This window comes from Ciconia boyciana, chromosome 3, assembly GCF_034638445.1.
Source record: "Ciconia boyciana chromosome 3, ASM3463844v1, whole genome shotgun sequence".
Lineage (NCBI taxonomy): Eukaryota > Metazoa > Chordata > Aves > Ciconiiformes > Ciconiidae > Ciconia > Ciconia boyciana.
The window spans coordinates 41,134,350-41,153,655 of record NC_132936.1 but is presented as its reverse complement, the minus strand read 5'-3'; the positions used below and the strand labels follow the sequence as shown (position 1 = coordinate 41,153,655).

Sequence of the window (19,306 nt, the reverse complement as noted above, 5' to 3'; positions counted from 1 at the left end):
TTCATCCAAATCTATGATTGAGTTCTATAAGGTACTGTTTTTATTTAAAAATGTGTTACCTGAATTAGGAGAGGTGAGGGTCCTAGTTAGAATCCTATTTATGTGAGAACTCTCTCATTTTACATGAGGTCACTGTTCTACGCATGTTCCTGGACTTAGTTTCCTTTCCTGCCCACCAATTACCCCCCAGGTTACTCTTGTGCCCTTTCATGTTATGTAACTAAAAAATGATTAAGAACTAGGCTTTCCACTTCCTTTTAAGTTTCTACCAAAATCAGCCTTGATCTGCACCAAAATCTCTGCCTATAATATCTCTAACTTTTTAATTGATCAGATTCAGCTTTCAAAAGTTAATGGCATTTTCATCTACATATGAGATCTTGTTTGCCTGACAGACTAGCCACCTAATTGCTAATGTAAATAAAGGCTGTGGGATCAGACTCTTGTGTGACTGGTAAACAGTTTTCCTGATCATGCTTTCTGTTGTTGAAACATATTTTCCTTTTTTTTTTTTAATCTTCCTTGTGGTTTAGACTGTGTTGCAGCAGGTGTTGAAAGAAGGCTCAGAGTATGGAGTAAAAAGTGAACTTTTCTCTACAGTGCCTAGACAAAAGGCAGTGGTTGAGTTCAGGTAAGCATGTGTGATGAGTCCTTTGGGAAAATTGCCTTGTCTGCTGATTGATATTTTGCTGGTTGATATTCATTGTTGTAATGTATGATGCCTGTGAAGTTAAACCATATTTATGGTATTATATTCAGCTGTATTTGATACTCCGATATATTTGCCAAGTAGAATATAAGTTATATTTAGGGAATTGAGGCTTTTTCCCAGAATGTATTATTGGTATTTAAAGAGTTCACGCCTCACACTGCCCTCCACTAAGAATAGTCTCATTTAGTGCATAATAGCATTCACGTTTTAAGTCAGCTTCTTTTATTTTGTTATCAAGAAACATGATCTGAATTTTCAGCTGCTAACCCATTTCTTTTTTCAGCTTGATACCTTCCTCCCTGACTTGCTAAAGCAGCCAGGCATTTGTCTTGCTAAATATTCTCAATTTGTGGCCCCAAAATTTCTGTCCAGTGCAGTTTTGTTTACTGTCACCTGCTCATGGAATGAAAAGTGTCTGACTCAGATCTCTTTAGGTATAAATATTTTTGTTCACTTATACTCCCTCTGTAGGCTTCTATAGTCACAGAAAGTAAGCTTTAATTTGGAGCGTGAATTTTCATAGCTGAACTTCCATTTTATTGTCAGGGGCCAATAATTGTGGGTACAGGGTTTTTTGGGGGGGGGGCATTGTTGGTAGAAGAGATGTGATTTTACTTACTGATTCTTGTACACAAGGTTTCCTGTCCTGGTATTAGATTTATGTCTAATAAAGGTATGAGGCAAATGAGCCGTATGTCCAAAACATGTAAAAATTGAGAAGGTCGTGCAAGTCCTTTGTCACTAGTATAGTTGGGTTTGGGGGGATTCTTTGTTGTGGGGTTGTTTGTGGTTTCTTTTTCCTTGCAACACTGGCTGTTAACTGATATTGGAGGAAAAGCTGGTTGGATAGGAAAATTTGCTGTCTAGAACACAAGCTAACCAGGGAATTTTAAGGGAAAATTGAAAATGGTGGTTTTATTTCAGTTCTTCTGCTATATGCATGAGTTGAATTCTTTTGACTTGGTGATCTGGCAGTCTTGTACATTGAACAAACATTATTTGTGAAAATTTGTTACAGCTCCCCTAATATTGCCAAAAAGTTTCACATAGGACATTTGCGTTCCACAATAGTAGGTAAGTATGCATTTAACTGTGCCCTAAAAGGGCTTCTTTGTCTTCCTGCTTCACTTGACAGGGGAACACTGCTAACCTTTCACTCTTCTAGTGGAGTGGCCGAGTCAGGCTTGACTTGCTCATTAAAAACCTTTTGCTCATTATGCAGTGAAGAAAAGAGCGTGGTGTGTTGCTGGCAGATTTATTAAGTCACACGTAATAGAGTTTTATGACTGTGAACATTAAATGAAGTCGTTTAAAATTGTTCTACAAAGACAGCCAGGGCAGTTTTCATTGAGGTGTTATGAGAGTCCTTTGAATTTTAAATTTCCAATTTGCACTGGACTGCACAGCAGTCAGATAGTTATGTCTTGGTGGCTGTCTTGCAAAAACCTTGCTTTTATATGTTAATTACTTTATGCCAGTATTACTAACGCAGTTGCTGTAATTTGTAATGGAATAATTAATAACTTCATTGTGCAGCACTCTAATGGCATATGGAAAACATTATTTCTCCCTCCTTTCCCTCTCTGACAATAAAAACTAGTAGGTTATTAGCAGAAGATCCTACAGCATCTGTGCAGCTAATAATGTATTAGTTTTTAATTATATTTAATGTATCGTATAATTATTAATTGCATAAAGTTAATAATTCTGCCTTTTCATGGACTGATAATTGAGTGAAATTACATAACTTGGAACATACTCTTTATGTTCCATTTCTGGACCCTTTGCTATAGAAAAAAAACACTTTCAAAAATAGTTCTGTAGATCAACGTTTGTCCAATAGGAAGAGGATTAATTGACTACAGAGAATGGAATTGAAAGTAATTGCAAGGTATAATATGGTGTTATAGTAACAGAAGAAGAGAAAGCTTTCTGCATAGTTTTACATCAGTATTGTAATTAAAAATTACCCTTGAAGCACGGCAAAGAGAGGATGGGATGCGGGTATTTCTTTGTAATTCTATGGTTGTAGCTAAGCTCAGGAGAAAGATTAAGGGTTTTTGTTGTAATAACAGTTAGAACCAAGACATGTTTGTGTGATACGGTAAGTTTGGAGCATATCAGCATAACACTCACTGTGTTAAGTGCAGAGCTCAGCACTGCTGCAGCAGTATAGAGATTTAGGACTTGATGTTCTCTATTTAACATCACAGTTAACAGCAGTTTGTGAATTTTGAGTACTTGCTTAACCTCCTGGTATGAGGTTGCCTGACTGTAACGGGAATTATGTATACTGCAACATATTTGTGAGAATACAAGAAGACTTTAAAAAGTGTTTTTCATGTTCATATACTTTGCAGTATGTGCATGCACATACACGTGTATGTTTTTATCACTGTTGTATAAGACACTTTAAGGCACCTTTCAAATGCACGGCCTTTCTTTTCCTGCTTAGAATACTATTTCTTTTAGGTGTGAGGTATTTTAGCAAATTCTGTGGAGTAGTTCATCTGATTGCTTTTCTTCTTCATTTTTAATACAGATCATACAAAAACAGAAAACTGTTTTGTTGGGATAAGAGGCTACCTACAACTGAATAATAATACCAATTTTGTTTCCTTACCAGGGAATTTTATAGCAAATCTCAAAGTTGCACTGGGACATGAAGTAATAAGAATAAATTACCTTGGTGACTGGGGCATGCAGTTTGGTATGCTTTAATATTTGTTTCTTCTCTTCCCTTTTCTACTGTGTGATATGGTCTAGGTTTCTAGCTTTAGTTTTTGCAGGCCCATTGGATTCACTCTGGGCTCATAAAGAGTAATACTGTGTTTCCATGCATGCAACGTGTAGTTAATCTCCTTAAAATATGAACAAAGCAATCCAGACTGATTCATCAGCAGTATGACCTACACTACTGTACAAGAAATAACAGGAGGAAATTTACCCTCTGTCCCTCAGTAGCTCCTCTCTCAGATTACGTATGTGTAATTTGGAGTTTATTTTTAAAGGGCAGTATAAATATTTTCTGAGTGTGCTAGTTATACCTTTGGAGCTCTCATAGCTGAACAGAGTTCTGTTGCTGCCTCCAGACAAAATGGGTACATATTACCATAGCTGTTGCATGTCTACTGTGATACTGTCTTCCTTACTCAGATTTTGCATGCGTAACAGTTGTGGAAGAGTAAGCTTGCTAACTTAGCTATGCCACACCTGTATACACAATGACAGAATAATTGCAACAAAATGTGTATTTTATATTTGGTTGTCTTTGTATGTGTGTTGTAGCGTTTTCTTTATCTGTTTTTTTTGTTCCCTCTGGAAACTAGTTCATTATTCATAGAGCATAATTAACTTCCATAGCAACTTCATTTTGGCATGTTGAGGCCTGGAGAGTTTGTATCTTTAAAGATATCCCAACAGTTCCCCCAAAATATTCAGTTTCCCTTTAAAATGTAGCAAAAGAAAGGTGTGTAGGTGAAGAATGTGCAAGTGAATAGGCCCTAGAAGACTATCAATCTTGGCATGCATGTGCGTTTGCACGCAGACACATACACATTCCTACGTCTTCTGAAATGTCCATCACATAAGTGAGCACTGAAAAATCCTCTCATGTGCAGCCTAGCATGGCTTGATATTTATTCCCTGACCAGAGATCATTTATGTCCGATTGCTGGGTCTGTAAATATCCCTCTTATATGGCAGTTGACCCATCCATAGGATTCACAACTTTGTTGATTTCTGTTGTTAATTTTGTATTTTAAATTGATCCATATTCTCCTCTCCTTTTCCAATTTCCCCCCAAAAGCTGGTTTTGACATATTTTTAGGCATTTAAAAGAAGGCAGTCATGCCCACTTCCTCGTTCTTGAAAGCTGGTACACCTGTGAAAACTATAAAACTCCCCTACATCTTTTGCAGTAGGTTCTGAAAACAGTGTCCATATATTTATTTTTAAATGGCAAACACAAAGTGCGATGTCTATTTAGCGGTCACTTTTGGTCATTCCAGCCCTTATGCTTCCCCTTCCAGTTTCGCTGGTACCGCTGTTTATGGGGACATCAATGAATCAATGTTATGAACAGAGCTGGGTTAAAAACTTAGCGGAAATACCCTACTTCTACTCTATTTATGTATTCAGATTCAGCAGTGTAGATAACATAACCAAAATGTATTCAGTTCTATCCATTCTCCTTCTAGAGTAAATCCCTGGGTTTTAGGCAGTTGAGTAAAACATTCTTATGACTGTGAGAGCAGTAATAGAATATTTTTTTCCTTTGTTAAATTATTTCCTCCGCAGCTTGTCCTTTGTGATCCCGTTTCTAATCAAACTAGTTTATAGCAGAGCTTTGCTTCAGTTAGAATTTGTTTCATAGGAATTGAATACAGAATGAGTTCAACTAAAATTCAACAAATTTCATCATTGCATATTTCATTCATTTTTGCCCCTTAGGCATAATTTTATCACTATGCTATTGTATAATGAATGTGGCAAGGACAATTAAGCAATGAAATGCAATGTGGTTAAAGGGCTTCTCAGCTGACCTCATTCACTCTGTCTTTGAAGATACTAAATTGTACTCCTAGGTCTGACTATCAGGAATTTTATGTATTTTAATACAGAGTTTCCTGAAGGTATAAAGATCACAATGCCTGTTATTTACATGTGTACCTGTTGTCCACCACACAATTGTTAGAATCATGCTTTTGGCCTAGTAGTTCCAACTGTTTCTTTCAAAATGGATGCTCCCCTCTTTATTTGGGCTGGCTCAGCTCAAATATGTGACAGGTTTTATAACAAATAATATAGTCATGCTTCACAAAATTATAGCATAGGAATATTATTATAATGGTCCTTTCCCAGAAGTAGTGCTATAATTAATGATCTGTCAGCATTTCTATTACAACTGCTATTGTCAGAGGCTTTAAAACATAATAATTGAAAACATATTTTGCTGAAACATGGCAGAGAAGTCCTCAACCTCTAGGCAGTTTTGGGGCAGGTTTCTTAAGGTAACAAAGCTTATGCAGTCACACTGTCTGTCTATCTGTCTTCCTGTCATTCTGCTCCTAATAAATTTTGACTTTTAGCCAGATCTGACAAAGAAAAATGTCTCCAAGAGAACAAATTCCTTTTGGTATTGTGATAGTTGGCAGCCGAGTAGGGATAGAAATACAATGTGTAGTGCCCTCTGGGAGAGAAAGTTAACTTCTGTGTTTAGCCTGCCGGCTAACCAGTCAGCACATCTAAGTCAGAAGCAGTCCCAACACATGCTGCATCTGGCCAATAATTGGTGAGTATAACAAGGGCTGGGGATAGTTTGGGGAAGACAGAAACGTGTGGAAGGATGTGTTTGGGCTGAGTAAAAACTGGCAGTCTTGCTGGGGTGTGAAGCCAGCATTGAAAAGTGGAATGTGTAGGTACACTAATACCTAAGAGAGATCATTAGGAAATCAGGCTCTGATTGCTCATAGAACAAGCTGTCCTTTAAAGAAACTCCCTTTCAGTAGGATTAGACTCATTTTATTTCCTAAACCCTAACTTGTTTTTCTTACCTAAAACTGCTACGGCTTCTATTGCACTCAGTGCTTCCAAGAGGGAAGCTCTTGAGACAGTGCTATTTGTTTAGTTGCAGAGGGCTTTTCAAAGGGATACCTGCATACCTATTCCTCAGATGCTGTCTTCACATCAGTCCTGGTCCTTGTCAGCTCAGAGGAATGAGATGGCTTTAAAAGCAGCCTCAGAAAATCTAAAAGACTTCGGAGTTAATATTGCTAGATTACTGAATGAGTTAATGGGCTCTTTTGATTTAGACAATAAGGTTGGAATTTGGATCTTGCCCTTTCAGATGGCTTTTGGAAAGTGTAGAAGCCAAGTCGGATACGTGAAAAAAGCTGCATATTCTCAGCACACAGCAAAAAGTTCCCTTGAAAATATTGCATGTGGAATACCATATTGTGTCCCAGTTTCTCTTGTCCTTGAAATGATAATACTGTTAAGGGAGGAAGCAAAACAAGGAGTTTTGAGCATGTTCTGTTGCTGGACAGTTTCCACTGTGTGGCTTCTCATTTACAGCTGGTTGCTGTTTAAAAGATAATTTTCTCTACAAGTCTAGAAACACAAATTCCATTTATGAGGAACTGAAAAATCAACATAGTATTTCTTACGAGTTTCTAGCTATTATAGTTTTGGGTTTTTTCATGCAGTGGAGTAATAGGTTATGCTTTTGATTTGTTTTTGTAGCATATACCATTATATTGTTTGAAAATGTAAGACATTTATTACATACAATGTTAAGACTAGACTTGCTTATGAAATAAACTTAATCAAGAAAGCAATATAGTCTGAGCTGTTGTCTAACTCTGTATTTAATTGTTATTCAAGGCTTATTGGGTGTTGGTTTCCAACGCTTCGGCAACAAAGACAAGCTAAAATCCAGTCCTTTACAACACCTTTTTGAGGTAAGTTCAGAGAAGACCAACTAGGGAGTTCAGGGGACAGTCCATTTTACTTAGCTGTCAATTTTGTACAGAATGGTATGTCTGCAGGGTCATGATGAGACTTACATCGGATTTAAACTACCTTGCTTGAAGGGCCGGTGCTAGCCTGGGCCACGGCAGCAGAGACAGTTTTCACTGGGCAATGACAGCGGAAATAGGTATCTTTAGGCTGAAAAATATGCCCCATAAGGGAGGTAAGGGTTAAATATGGATACTTAGGTTGCATTGATTGCTGCTATCACCACACCCGGTTTGACCGATATCAACTATCTTAACTGGGCATAGGTGACCACTGAGCTCACTGTAGTAACTGCAGTAGAAATGGTGTCTTGCATCTAGTGCTGTAGTATGTTGGTTACCAAAGTTGTGAAAAGAAGTGGCATGTATGGTGTAAAAATCCTCTTGTTGCTAGTATTTTTAGAATAAGTAATGTTTAATTTACATTGCTCAATACACGATTCACTCTGGTTGGGGAAAAGGATCTTTAAAGTGTTTTGTATCTAATATGGAGCCTTAGGATATATAGGTAAGGAGGAGTGACCATCACTTTCCAGAATACTGTTCTGGCACTGCAGAATGCTCTTCTTTCTTCCATAAGCATGAAAGAGCCAGGAGCATTAGAGGGTGCAGTTTCTGCTGACAGGCATTTCAGCAGTAGGGAAGGCTGTTTGATTGCAGGAGGTTGCCGTCTCGGTTGCCCACCATGCGCATCTGCATGGTGCAAGTGCTATAGATCTAATTTCTGTGTCTCAGCGACAAAACTGAGTCAGTAGACTGTCCAGGTTAGCAATAAAGATTGAGGTAGTTTAACAAGCCTTGTTTTCCCAGGACTAATATGATTTTGGTTGTTGGTTTGCTCCATTCAAATATGCCTAATATCATCTGAGTTAGTATTTATTTCTTCCTCTTTACCAGTTCCTGTGTCACTTCTTGTTTCATACAGTGTCATGAGCAAAAAATGTTTTCATCAGTCTTTTGATACTTGTAAGTGATCTTTGTTTGACGATCATGCTGGGTGTAACACGTATACGATGCGTAAGAGAACAGGACTTATATACTTACCTGCACAAACCCAACAACCATAAGGACAGGTGGACAAAATTTTCTGAATGGCTAATGTTCAAGCCCTCATCCTTTAAAAGAAAGATTTCATGTGTTAATGGGGCTTTGTCAGGGTTCTTGTGTGGCACTGTCAGGTGTTTTCTTATGACAAAGCTGAGCTGTGCTTCACCCTGTAAGCTGGATATGGGAACTATTGCTAGTGCCGGTGTTCAGACAGTATGTCACAGGATAACTGTTTTGCATAAATCTGTTTACTGGCAAAGGAACAAACTGTGTGTTTGAATACTTGGATACTCTCCAGCTGAATACATATTAGGCAGATTGTTTATGTGGCAGAGTAGCTCCTTCTGAGTTTGCCAGCTTCTTTGACATATATAAATTTTGTTGGCTTGTTCCCTCATCCCTGAGGCCTGCTCAATAAAATTGATAGATTCTCAACATGGAGGTGTTTTAGAGCTGTAGGACTGATTTAAAGAGATGACAAGAAGTAGTGATATTCTTGTGGTTGTGCATTGCTGCGTATTCTCTAATTTTTATTTATAATTTCAGTCCGTTCTTAGGATTTAAATTTCAAATACTTGAATTTTGCACTGAAGCTTTAAAAGAATATCTATTGCAGTAGCATGTAGGCTTTATGACCTTAAAAAAAATTACCTTCAAGTGTAGAGAACAGTATTCAGTCAACTGCAAAAGGTTCTAAACCAGTAATTGTTTAAGACCAAATTAGTTTCTCAAATATTCCCAATTTTATCTGTGTGTTCAGCTGTATTCCTGGTTTATATCAAAACCTGAGACATGTTTCAAAGTGGTGTTTTTTCTGCTGTTGTGTGAAACTAATCTTTCCTATAGTTTGTTTAAAAAGAAAATTTCCATAGCACAATTTCTATATAAATAAATATATAGACAAATGTACCTTTCCAAACCTCTTTGCACCCTCCATTTTGGTCAAGAATCAGGTGCAAATATGTCTTTTGCATTATTTTTGCTTTATAACATCGGGGGGGGAGTGTGCTAGAATGTGTGAAGCTAGTGGTGCGGGAGGGGGAACATTCTTCTTGGAAAGGGTTGAATTTTCCCTCTACTTTAAATTTCTTTTTTGTGGCAGAACTAAGCAAACATTAATCCTTGAGGCTTGTCAGCAGTACTGCCTATTAAAATCTCTAAAAATCTTTGAACATAAAAGGAAGGGGAGAAGTTCAAGAATTTTGCTGTGGAAGCTTTTTTTTTTTTTTAATAGGTGGAACCCATTCGAGCAAGGTATTGTTGGCCAATTCCTTGTCTGAACATTGCAGGAGTGAAGTTTTTATAATTATTTTTTCTCAAGATTGCAATGATTTGGGGATTAAAACTCCCTTACAAAGACTTAAAAGTTAAACAGCATTGAACTGTTTGGGTCTAAATACACAGTGTAACCACTAGTTAATTATTTTTACATAGTACTTTAACTTTTTAAAAACTTTTCCATGGGCTTTCAAAATGCTGCATGTGGAAAGCAAGGAATCATTGTTTGGGCAAATATTTGGCCTTTAGATATATAGGAATATGTTATTGTAGGATAGAATCATAGAATATCTCAAGTTGGAAGGAACCCATAAGGATCATTGAGTCCAGCTCCCTGCACCTTGCAGGACTACCTAAAACTAAACCATATGACTAAGAGCGTTGTCCAGACACTCCTTGAACTCTGACAGGCTTGGTGCCATGACCGCTTCCCTGGGGAGCCTGTTCCAGTGACCGACCACCCTCTCAGTGAAGAACCTTTTCCTAATGTCCAATCTGAACTTCTCCTGATGCAGCTTCATTCCATTTCCTTGTGTCCTGTTGCTGGTGACTAGAGAGAGGAGATCAGCACCTCCTCCTCCGCCGCCTGCCTTGAGGAAGTTGTAGACTGCAATGAGGTCACCCCTCAGGCTTCCCCAAGCTGGAGAGCCAAATTTGTTGTACATAGATAAAGTTGGCTGTTACAAGAGTTTGTAATGCTGTGAGCAAACTGACAGTGCATATGTGCGTGTCTAGTCAGATGTTGACATTCCTACGCTTGACTTCAGCCAGAGAGAGACAGCATGTATTAGTATGGGTGCATAGTACTGGAAGTAAGTGGCTTTTGGATCAGAACTGTTTTGGGGTGGGGGTGGGGCATTGAGCTTGTAAAACATCGAGTCTTATCAACTTTGTGGTCCTCTGAAGAAAAGTCTCTGGTTTAAAAGTCTGTGATGATTTCCCTTTCATGCATAAATTAGTTCTTCTATATCCTGCTGCTGCAGTTTGTTTCAAGGTAATGAAGAGGACGATAGCGACAGCAGTAAGGAATTATGGCCTTAGTCTTGTTTCAAGATAAGCTGCACATTCTCCTATTGGAGTTTGGACTACTCATTCATCCTTTAAATAGGAAATGTTTTCCTTTAACATGGCTTTAAAATTTTGATGTTGCAAATGTCATCTTTACATGTATTTGTATTGTTCTTGTAGAACTTTTCTCTGTTTATTTTTATTGGAGGGAGAGGATTATACTTTTTCAACATTTTCAGTGCTGTTATATTTTAGGTGTATGTGCAGATTAACAAAGCAGCAGAAGATGAAAACACAAAAAAGCTGGCTAAGGATTTCTTTAGAAAACTGGAGGAACACGATGAGCTGACATTGTCACTTTGGAAACAATTTAGAGACTTCAGTATTGAGGAATACATCCGAATTTATAAGGTACAAATCATCCACTGCTGCTTCTGTGTTGTTGGCAAAATGGTCTCTTTATCTCTTGCTCCATCAATCTAATTGACAGTGCACAGCACCTTTGCATCCAAGAGACTGACTTTGCAGCAAACTGACTCAGGAACAGAGGTTGCTGTAATGTTGTCAATTCACTGCCTTTCCAGTAAACTTTACGCTGTTGTGGGGAACGTGTTTCTAAATATGCCAGGTTATGCCCCATTCTGTTTGGAAAAAGCACGGTAGTTGACTTAACATCCAAGCAGACTGTCACTTTAGTTGCTGACAGCCTAGATACATTTTGTTTAATGGAGTCCATGTAATTGACCCTTTGACTAATTCTCCCTTCTCAGAAGCCCTGAAGCTAGGAGTATGGTGCTAGGCAACAAAGCAAATCAGTGTTAGATAAATACTGTTCAGTTTTGCTTTATCTTTGAAGTCAGCAACAACCCACTAAATTTAATAGTTTTCATGTAATAAATTTTATTAGGAGATAACTCTGTTTCCACTACTTCTGATCTAATGTTATAATGCAGAGCTGTGTATGTTGCATATTAAATTGAGTGTAAGTAATTATAGCAGCAGGAGTTGCGCTATAATTACAATAGTAATCAGCGCATAAGTTACCTGCAGGTTGAGCTGAGCTAATATACAGCCATCTGTTGCATACTGTAATCTCAAGAATGGAGCCAGTGTCCGCAGTTTCGTGGGAGATGTTTGTGCCACTGACCACAGAATGAATCTTACAAATTTGGGAAACAGGAGTGAGATACACCTTCTGCCACTGAATCCAGTCTACTGGTATTAATGCTATGTATCTTACTCAAGAGTCCATCTGAAAACCAGCTAGTGTTTTTCTTTCCCACATTCTTGCAATGAAATTCTGGAATGGGTGCCCTGTTTTGATGGGCTTAGACATTTTTTTCTAACTCACAGCTCCAAAGAATTTGTGACTCGTTTTATACCACTTCCTTCTTCTAGTATTATTCTTTACTTAAAATTGCTCTTTTCCGTCTCCTTCCTCTTGTTGTATTTGTAGAAATTGGTCACGTCTTCTTTTATCCTTGACTGCAAAGTTAAAAGAGAAGTGGCCTGCCCCTTCCTCAATAATCCAGATAATCTGGCTGTGCTTTAATTTCTTCCCTGAAACATATCACTGGCTTCATGCTAAGTACTCTAAGTTAAGATCTCCTAAGTGAGACACAGCCTTGATAATTCTAGTGGAAAGCTGACCTGTTAGGGTAAGTGGGTACTGGGCTGTGTATGCAGCTGCATCATGATGGTCACTCATCATTGATCACGTGATGACTGGTACAGCTAGATCTTTCTCTCCCAGTTCCTTTTCAAACAAATAAGTATCGAGCTGATGGACTGACAGCTTTATTGCCCTCAGTTAAAAACCTTGTCTTTTGTACTATTACGTTTTACCTGGATTTGACAGTTAAGGTCATCCTATCTCTCGTAGGTGTACCCTCAGCCTTCCTAGTAATGGTGATTTCTGTGTGCTCGGCAGTGTTTGTGAGCAGCTCCTGCTTTTTTTTTTATTATTATTTTTTAGCATCCTTTTAAAATAGGATTGGTTTGAAGTCCAAGTAACTTCTCTGCAGTCCACTGGTTTCGCCTCCAGCACAGCAAGTTAGAGGCCTACCTCACATTTTTTTGTACTAATTGCTCTCTCCAGTTTACTCCTAATTTCTCATGAACATTATATCCAACACTGTATTAAACTCAGGGAGGTTAATTCTAATGCAGAAATTGATTAAATCAAAATCCAAACATCCTTTCCTTTTAACAATGAAGTGATATTTCCTGGAATAAAATTAATCTTTGCACTCTATCTGACCTGTGACACAGACCTATCGTCTGACTTAATTTGAAGAAATGATTAGCCTCAATCTAACAATGTTTCCCTTCTTTGATATTCTTGGAACTTTTCAGCGTCTAGGAGTGCACTTCGATGAATATTCTGGAGAATCATTTTACCAAGAGAAGTCCCGGGAAGTTCTAAAGATGTTGGAGGATAAAGGACTCCTTCAGAAAACAATGTATGAACTCATTATTCAATCTATTGGTATAGTTTACTTAACAACTCACTTGCATTTCAAATGAAATATGAGTGAGGTGTGTACGTCATCTAAAGGGAAGAGGTTTTTTTTAGATGGTTTTGGTAGCTGTTCTAGTAGAAGGCCAACAGGATTTGTGCAATCACAGCTAAAAATTAAGTTTGCCTTTTCTTGTGGCTGGCACAGAAGCCTGGCCATGACAAATTAGGTACAATTACAGTGTTCAACTCCTAATGGCCTTTTTAGGCTGTTTATTAGTTTGGTAGCTGCATGTGCCATTTAACGAGCAAGTTAGATGAGATCCTTGCCTTGATGTGCTGCCTGGCTGAACTGGGACAGAAACTGTAGTCATGGAGTGCACCAGAATGTGGGCAGGCGGCTCCCTGGCATCAGCAGTGGTGACAACAAACTTAGAGGAACGGTCTTCAAAAATACTTAAATGGTACAGTCATTCAAAGAAAAGAATGAGATTCTCTAGAGTGAGGGGGGGTTCTATGGCAAGAGGCCTTCATTTTGGTTCTGACCTCTATCTTACCTGAACTTTACCTGTATTTTGGATCTGGCTTGCAGTTACTTCAGTGTTTTCTCTCAACTTATAGAAAAGGAACAGGAATTGTGGATCTTTCGGAAAAGAAAGACCTCTCATCGTTTTCCACCGTCATGCGTAGTGATGGGACATCGCTTTATATAACAAGGCAAGTAGCCCATCTGTGTTTCTTGCCATTTATTTTGCCAGTAAACTTTTGTACATGATTACATATGTAACTGATAGTACAGATTTTGAAGCTTTTTATTTCTGGGATGGAACACTTTGCCTAATGAGTAATTGTAACTGGAACTAGCAATGTAACTATGGTGGGCTGAAAATGGTTCAGGAAAAACACCGGCTTTTAAATACTTTTCCTCCCCTTAAGCAGTCTGTTAGTAAACCTCCTCTTTCCATAAATCATAATACTTTCTCCAGCTGCTGACTTTGAAAACAAAGCTGGGATCTCTTCATCTAATAAACACTTGCCAAATAATGAAGGTTTTAGAAAGACCGTTGCTTAAAATGTTTATTGGCAGTGTGATGCAGAAAAAAAAGGCTTGTTCAGCCATGTCTTCATTGACTCAGTGGACCACCAGCACTGTACCATCAATTTTATCACTGTTTTCCTGCCTTCTCATCAGTATCCTAAAATTCCTCTTGGGTATTTTAATATGGAAGCCTTAACAGTTTCTTTGTGCCAGTAATGTAAATAAATCAGATGTCTAGCCCTCAGGGTAAACTGTATACAGCTTTTCAGGACAAGGGTATTAGAGAGATGCTGCAGTCAATCCTGCACAATCCTGCACAGCTGCTGAATCCTGTAGCCAGATGGAGGCAAGGCTGCCACAGCTCCATGACCACAGGTCCCACCAGTAGTGAGACTGCGCAGCTGTTCCCAGTAGGCACACAAGCACGCATGCAAATGTGCACAGAGACAGCCAAACAGGGCAACAGAGACAAAACCACTCAGCGCTCAGACAGCACATATGGCTTCATTTTGTTCCCCTCTGGCTGATTAGGGTGAAGATTTAATAGTGTGAAGCAATATACATGTATGTATGTGTGTATATATGTGCACAGGTATGTATGTGATATATATTATCTACATAAGTAATATAAATATGTATTATATGTATAGAGTATGTATACACAATGTGGATCTCTCCAGTAGCTGAGCTTCAACACTCAGTCTGCCCATTAGCTGGCCCCTGGATCCCCAGGTCTCCCCAGTTGCTGGCACCTGGGCATGCGAGCCCCCAAGGCCCATAGCCCCACTGCAGTTGCTGGTACAGACACAGCAGATCCCTCTGGTAACTGGGCTTAGACATGTGGTCCATCCAGCAGCTGGCCCTGGATCAGCACTCTCCCCTGTTGCCTCCTACATAGAGACACACGTGTATGCAGGCGGGTCTCTCGGTTAACCCCCAGGCCCCATGATCTCTCTGACAGTTGGCCTGGACCTCCTGATACCGACAGTACAGACTCCTCTGCGTGCCTCATCTTTGAAGACACACACGTACCTGGCTTTACCTACTTGCTGGCTAGATCAGCTTGATATGTGCTGTCAATCACATGCGGATGTGTGTGCCCTCACTCCAGTTGTTGGCAGCAGAGACACCTTGGCCCCTGTAACCCATGGTCAGGCTCCAGTTGCTATCACTTAATTTCACTTACGTCCAGTCCCTTCAGTTGCTGGCACCACAGGTGCATGGCCTATATGACCTGTAGTCCCCAACTCCAGTTGCTGATACTTAGACCTCCAAACACACATGCACACAGGAGAGAGACCCCCTCACCCAGGAAAGTTTGAAATGAATTTTAATGAGAAGACAGGACAGACTGTGCTGATCAGGCGCAGGGCACAACCGGACAAACATACTAACCAGCAATCTGTTTACAAGCCACCTGCCCCTTTTATCATCTTCTCCCTCTCTTTTCTCATCTTTGGTTCCTCCCCTAAGCACCCCATAATAAGTCTTGTGCAATTGCAAAATGCTTTTCCCTTGCATCCCATGTCCCTTAAGGCAGTAACCTCCCTCAGTCAGAAGGTGGTCCAGAGTGCTGCTCCTGGTGACCCCTGAGGTGGGTTTCAGACTGGGACATGGGGCTGATGGCTCTCCTGTCACAGCCCTGGGAGGAGCTCAAGCAAGTTGTTTCTCTGTACTACTTTGTGTGTGTGAACATGAGCTTTTTATCATACAACCTAACACTGAGCACTGTGTTAGTTTTCCAGGAGAGGGATGTTTCTCTCAAGTCTCCCAGTTGATTGATTGTCCCAGTAGGCAGACAGAGACCAGACTTATTCTGTGCATCAGAACTTTTTCCTCAGTACTTTTCATAACTGGTGGTTTAAAAAAACATTTCAAACACATTGTGAACAAAGTATACCTGTCCTCTTTTGTGTGTAAGGTATACATGGATCCCTCTAATCTGGCAGTCCTCTTCCCTCCATAAGAGTAGGTTATTTTCCCAAGAAGCAAATAATGAGGTATGTTTGAGTGGAAGTCCAAATAGTTTCTCATTATCTCTTTCAGAGATCTTGCTGCTGCTATAGACCGAATGAATAAGCATAGCTGGGATACTATGATTTATGTGGTAAGTAATTCTAGATTCACCAAACACTTTTGAGCCTGACTCTTGCCAATAATCCAGGGGGCCTCTTGCTCCCAATATGACTTTGGCACATAGTATTTTTGGCAGTAAAATAGATGCCCTTACTGCCCAGCAACTGTGCCTCAACGTGGCAGTGTTTCTTGGTTCTATTTCAGTTCATGACCCACAGAACAGCTGAAAAATCAGCTCTGGAGTTATTCTCTGTTTTAAAAATTCATTGCAATTTGTTTTAAAGGATCTTTTACTCAATTGACATTGTATTTTCTATATAAATGTTGTAATTAATCTTTAAACAAGTCAGAAAAAGCTGTTAGTGCTATAAGGGGTTGTAAAATGTTTAATTTAGAAATTAATGTTCTAAAATGAATCTAAGTCTAAAGTCCTGATATGCTATCTGAAATGTAAATTTTTATGGCTTTGAACAGCGCCTTGGTTTCATGATGTAGAAATCGCACATCAAGTACTGCTTAATCAATCTGGAGCAGTTGTAGACAGGGAATCTTTTTTAATGTTTCTTGGTTTGATTATTTTGCCTTTCGACAATTCCAGCAGTATCAGTAGTGAATAGCAGTATCATCTTCTCACTTGTGTGAAACTTTTTTTGCTTTAGTATTACCAAGGACATATCACATGATGCTTTTAAATTTTATTTTTCCCAGATTTAGAAAAAACATTTTTAAAACCATGTTTTATTATGTGAAGTCAATTAAAGACCCATGGAAAAAATCTGCAGGTTTCTGGCATGTTCTTTGTGATGTGTTTGGTAATGTCCATAAATCTTCTCCGGTGCAACTCTTTCAAAAGCCAGTATAATGTTACAAATACCATGATTCAGGGGAGGGGGAGAGATCAGTAAGCATAAAATTAAATACCCAGATAGTTTAAAGTGCAATTTTTAGTTAAGTCACATTCCTCCTTTTATTTTCAGTCTTCAGGAAGTTTCCACTAACTTGGCATTGCCACAGGTGGTCATAGAACAGGAGGTTTTTTGTTGTGTTTTTTGGGGGGAGGTTACCTCTACTGACTGCAACATAGTAGATTCACTGGCATCGAAGAACAGTGTGGCTGTGAAACTGCAATGCATTAGGAGTTAAGGAAGCTTCCTGCCTAGTTCATGTGGGCAGGTAATTATTTGTATTTTTTATACCATGAGGTAGTAGGGACCAAGGGAGAAGGAACAATTAGAAAGAAAGAAAATAACTGGGTATTTTGCACAAATTAGGATGAGGGCTGAATGTTAAGCTGATGGAGTGAGCAAGTACAGAAGCAATAGTCTTGAGCTGACTGGCTGCTCACAGCTGAACTCCAGTAACTGTTCACTTCCTTGCCTGGGCCTCTTTGATCTATTCCTAGTCCAAACAGATAGGCAGCAAAACCAGACAGTGGCGTGATCGATGTGACCATTATAATCAATGTCTCATTCAAGTTGGAAATGACAGATTAGTCTGCCTAGTCCTGTTCTCTCAGCCTTGCTAAGGTTGCATAGTTTTTGGATAACATGGTTAGTATTTCTATCATTTCTGACTTTCTGAGGGCTGAGAAAGTGGGTCATAAAATGAGAGGGTGACAACATGAACTGTTAAGAGAGTTTGTGGGACAGATAGCCTGATGAGGGAACTGCCAGCCTTGCTGAGTTTTGCTGCTGTTTTGTGGCAGTGCTTTGTAGTGGGTTAGGACTTTACTCAGTGCTACCAGAGGCAGGAGGATTTAATGGGTTTAAGTAAGAACACCAATTATTTTAGTCTTTAATTATTAAATACAGATGTATTTCAGAATCCCTATCTTGTTACAAGAAAATTATTTAGAGGCTCTTGAGTCTTACTTCATAAGATCATCTTATTTTCATCAGATCAACTTGTTTAAAAGAACATTAAATTGGTTTATTAGTTGTAGTGCTGTAAATCAGTGCATTCACCAATTTATATTTTAAAATAGTCCTACTTATTTCATAAAAATGCAGTGATATGAGCAAAATATTCAAAACACTTAAAAATGTGACATGTATTATTAAAGAAGTGCTAAGATTCCATTGAATGTTGTATTCAAAACAGGAGATGAAAACACTTTTATATATGAAGAATTAAATATAATCCACACTGTCAGACTGCAAACTTCTCCCTTAAAGCTAACCACTTAGACTACATTTGGACATGTATAATTTTGGGGCCTGTAAGGAAAAAAACCTGCCATTCTTCATAATATGAATCTTCTTTTTGAGCATTTGTGTTATTTTTGCCATGCTGTGAAGCTATGAAAATAAAGTAGTTTTATGAAATGGTAGTGTCTGCAGGTTCATCTTTTTTAACCTACTTACACATCCATGTTTTGAGTATTACTTTTAGGCAGAGATGAAGTTGTGTGGTACTCTAGTATTTATTTCCATCCTTCTTAACAAATTTGGTTTTCATGCCGTTTTAATTATGTGGATTGTTCAAGCATAATAAACACTCATTGTTACGCTTCTTGCAGTATCACACAGCATCCCAAAACCACAGGAGTTGATGCTTAGTTTTCAGGTGGCTAGCTGAAACCTGGAATTCAGCTTGTACTGCCTGATAGGTATTCTTATCTTGGCCTCTCTTTTCATGTTTTTTTTTTTCCGTGGGAGTTTAAAGGATTATTTTAAAAGCTATTAGATTATTATTAGATTATTTTCTGCTAATGATTTTAAATATTCTTCTGTATGCTATTTCTATATACATTGGTCAAGACAAGTAATTACAAACTTAAGTGAGCTTTTAGTTTAGTTTTAGCTGAAAATTCTGTTCTGTGAACAGTCACAAAGAAGCAATTAAGTTCAGAAGAATTGGAGTCTTTTGTCAGTGAGTATTGTCATGATTTTTTACAATATCTACTCACAAAAGACTGCAGTCCTTCAAAGAGGCTTTTAAATGCTGTGATTATGGTCCACGTGGTGAGGGACACGCTGTTGTGCACACAAAACAAAACAAGTTTCTTTCATAGAATGTATAATCTCTTCTAAAACAAGAGAATAGAGATAAATTCAGACCTAGAGGGAAGCAGAGGAAACAGCGAGGCAGCATTGGCCAGTACAGTGAGCTGGCCTTAATCTAAACTTTATAAAGTTTATTGTGAGATCTTTTAGTGAGAGAGATCTGGC

The 19,306-nt window shown here is 38.7% G+C and overlaps 1 protein-coding gene across 3 annotated transcripts in view; it reads left to right on the top strand.

Annotated features, from left to right (window-relative positions):
- The window catches only part of RARS2 (arginyl-tRNA synthetase 2, mitochondrial), a 41,399-nt gene that overhangs the window by 8,498 nt on the left and 13,595 nt on the right, over window positions 1-19,306 (top strand). For 2 of the 3 annotated variants that reach the window (XM_072855428.1, XM_072855427.1), the window contains exons 5-12: window positions 534-631; window positions 1,731-1,786; window positions 3,339-3,422; window positions 7,097-7,173; window positions 10,819-10,974; window positions 12,919-13,025; window positions 13,643-13,738; window positions 16,107-16,167. In XM_072855428.1, the coding sequence (XP_072711529.1) occupies window positions 534-631; window positions 1,731-1,786; window positions 3,339-3,422; window positions 7,097-7,173; window positions 10,819-10,974; window positions 12,919-13,025; window positions 13,643-13,738; window positions 16,107-16,167 (735 nt within the window). Of the gene's footprint in view, window positions 1-533; window positions 632-1,067; window positions 1,147-1,730; window positions 1,787-3,338; window positions 3,423-7,096; window positions 7,174-10,818; window positions 10,975-12,918; window positions 13,026-13,642; window positions 13,739-16,106; window positions 16,168-19,306 lie in introns of those variants that run through there. The other variant, XM_072855429.1, reaches the window with a different exon arrangement.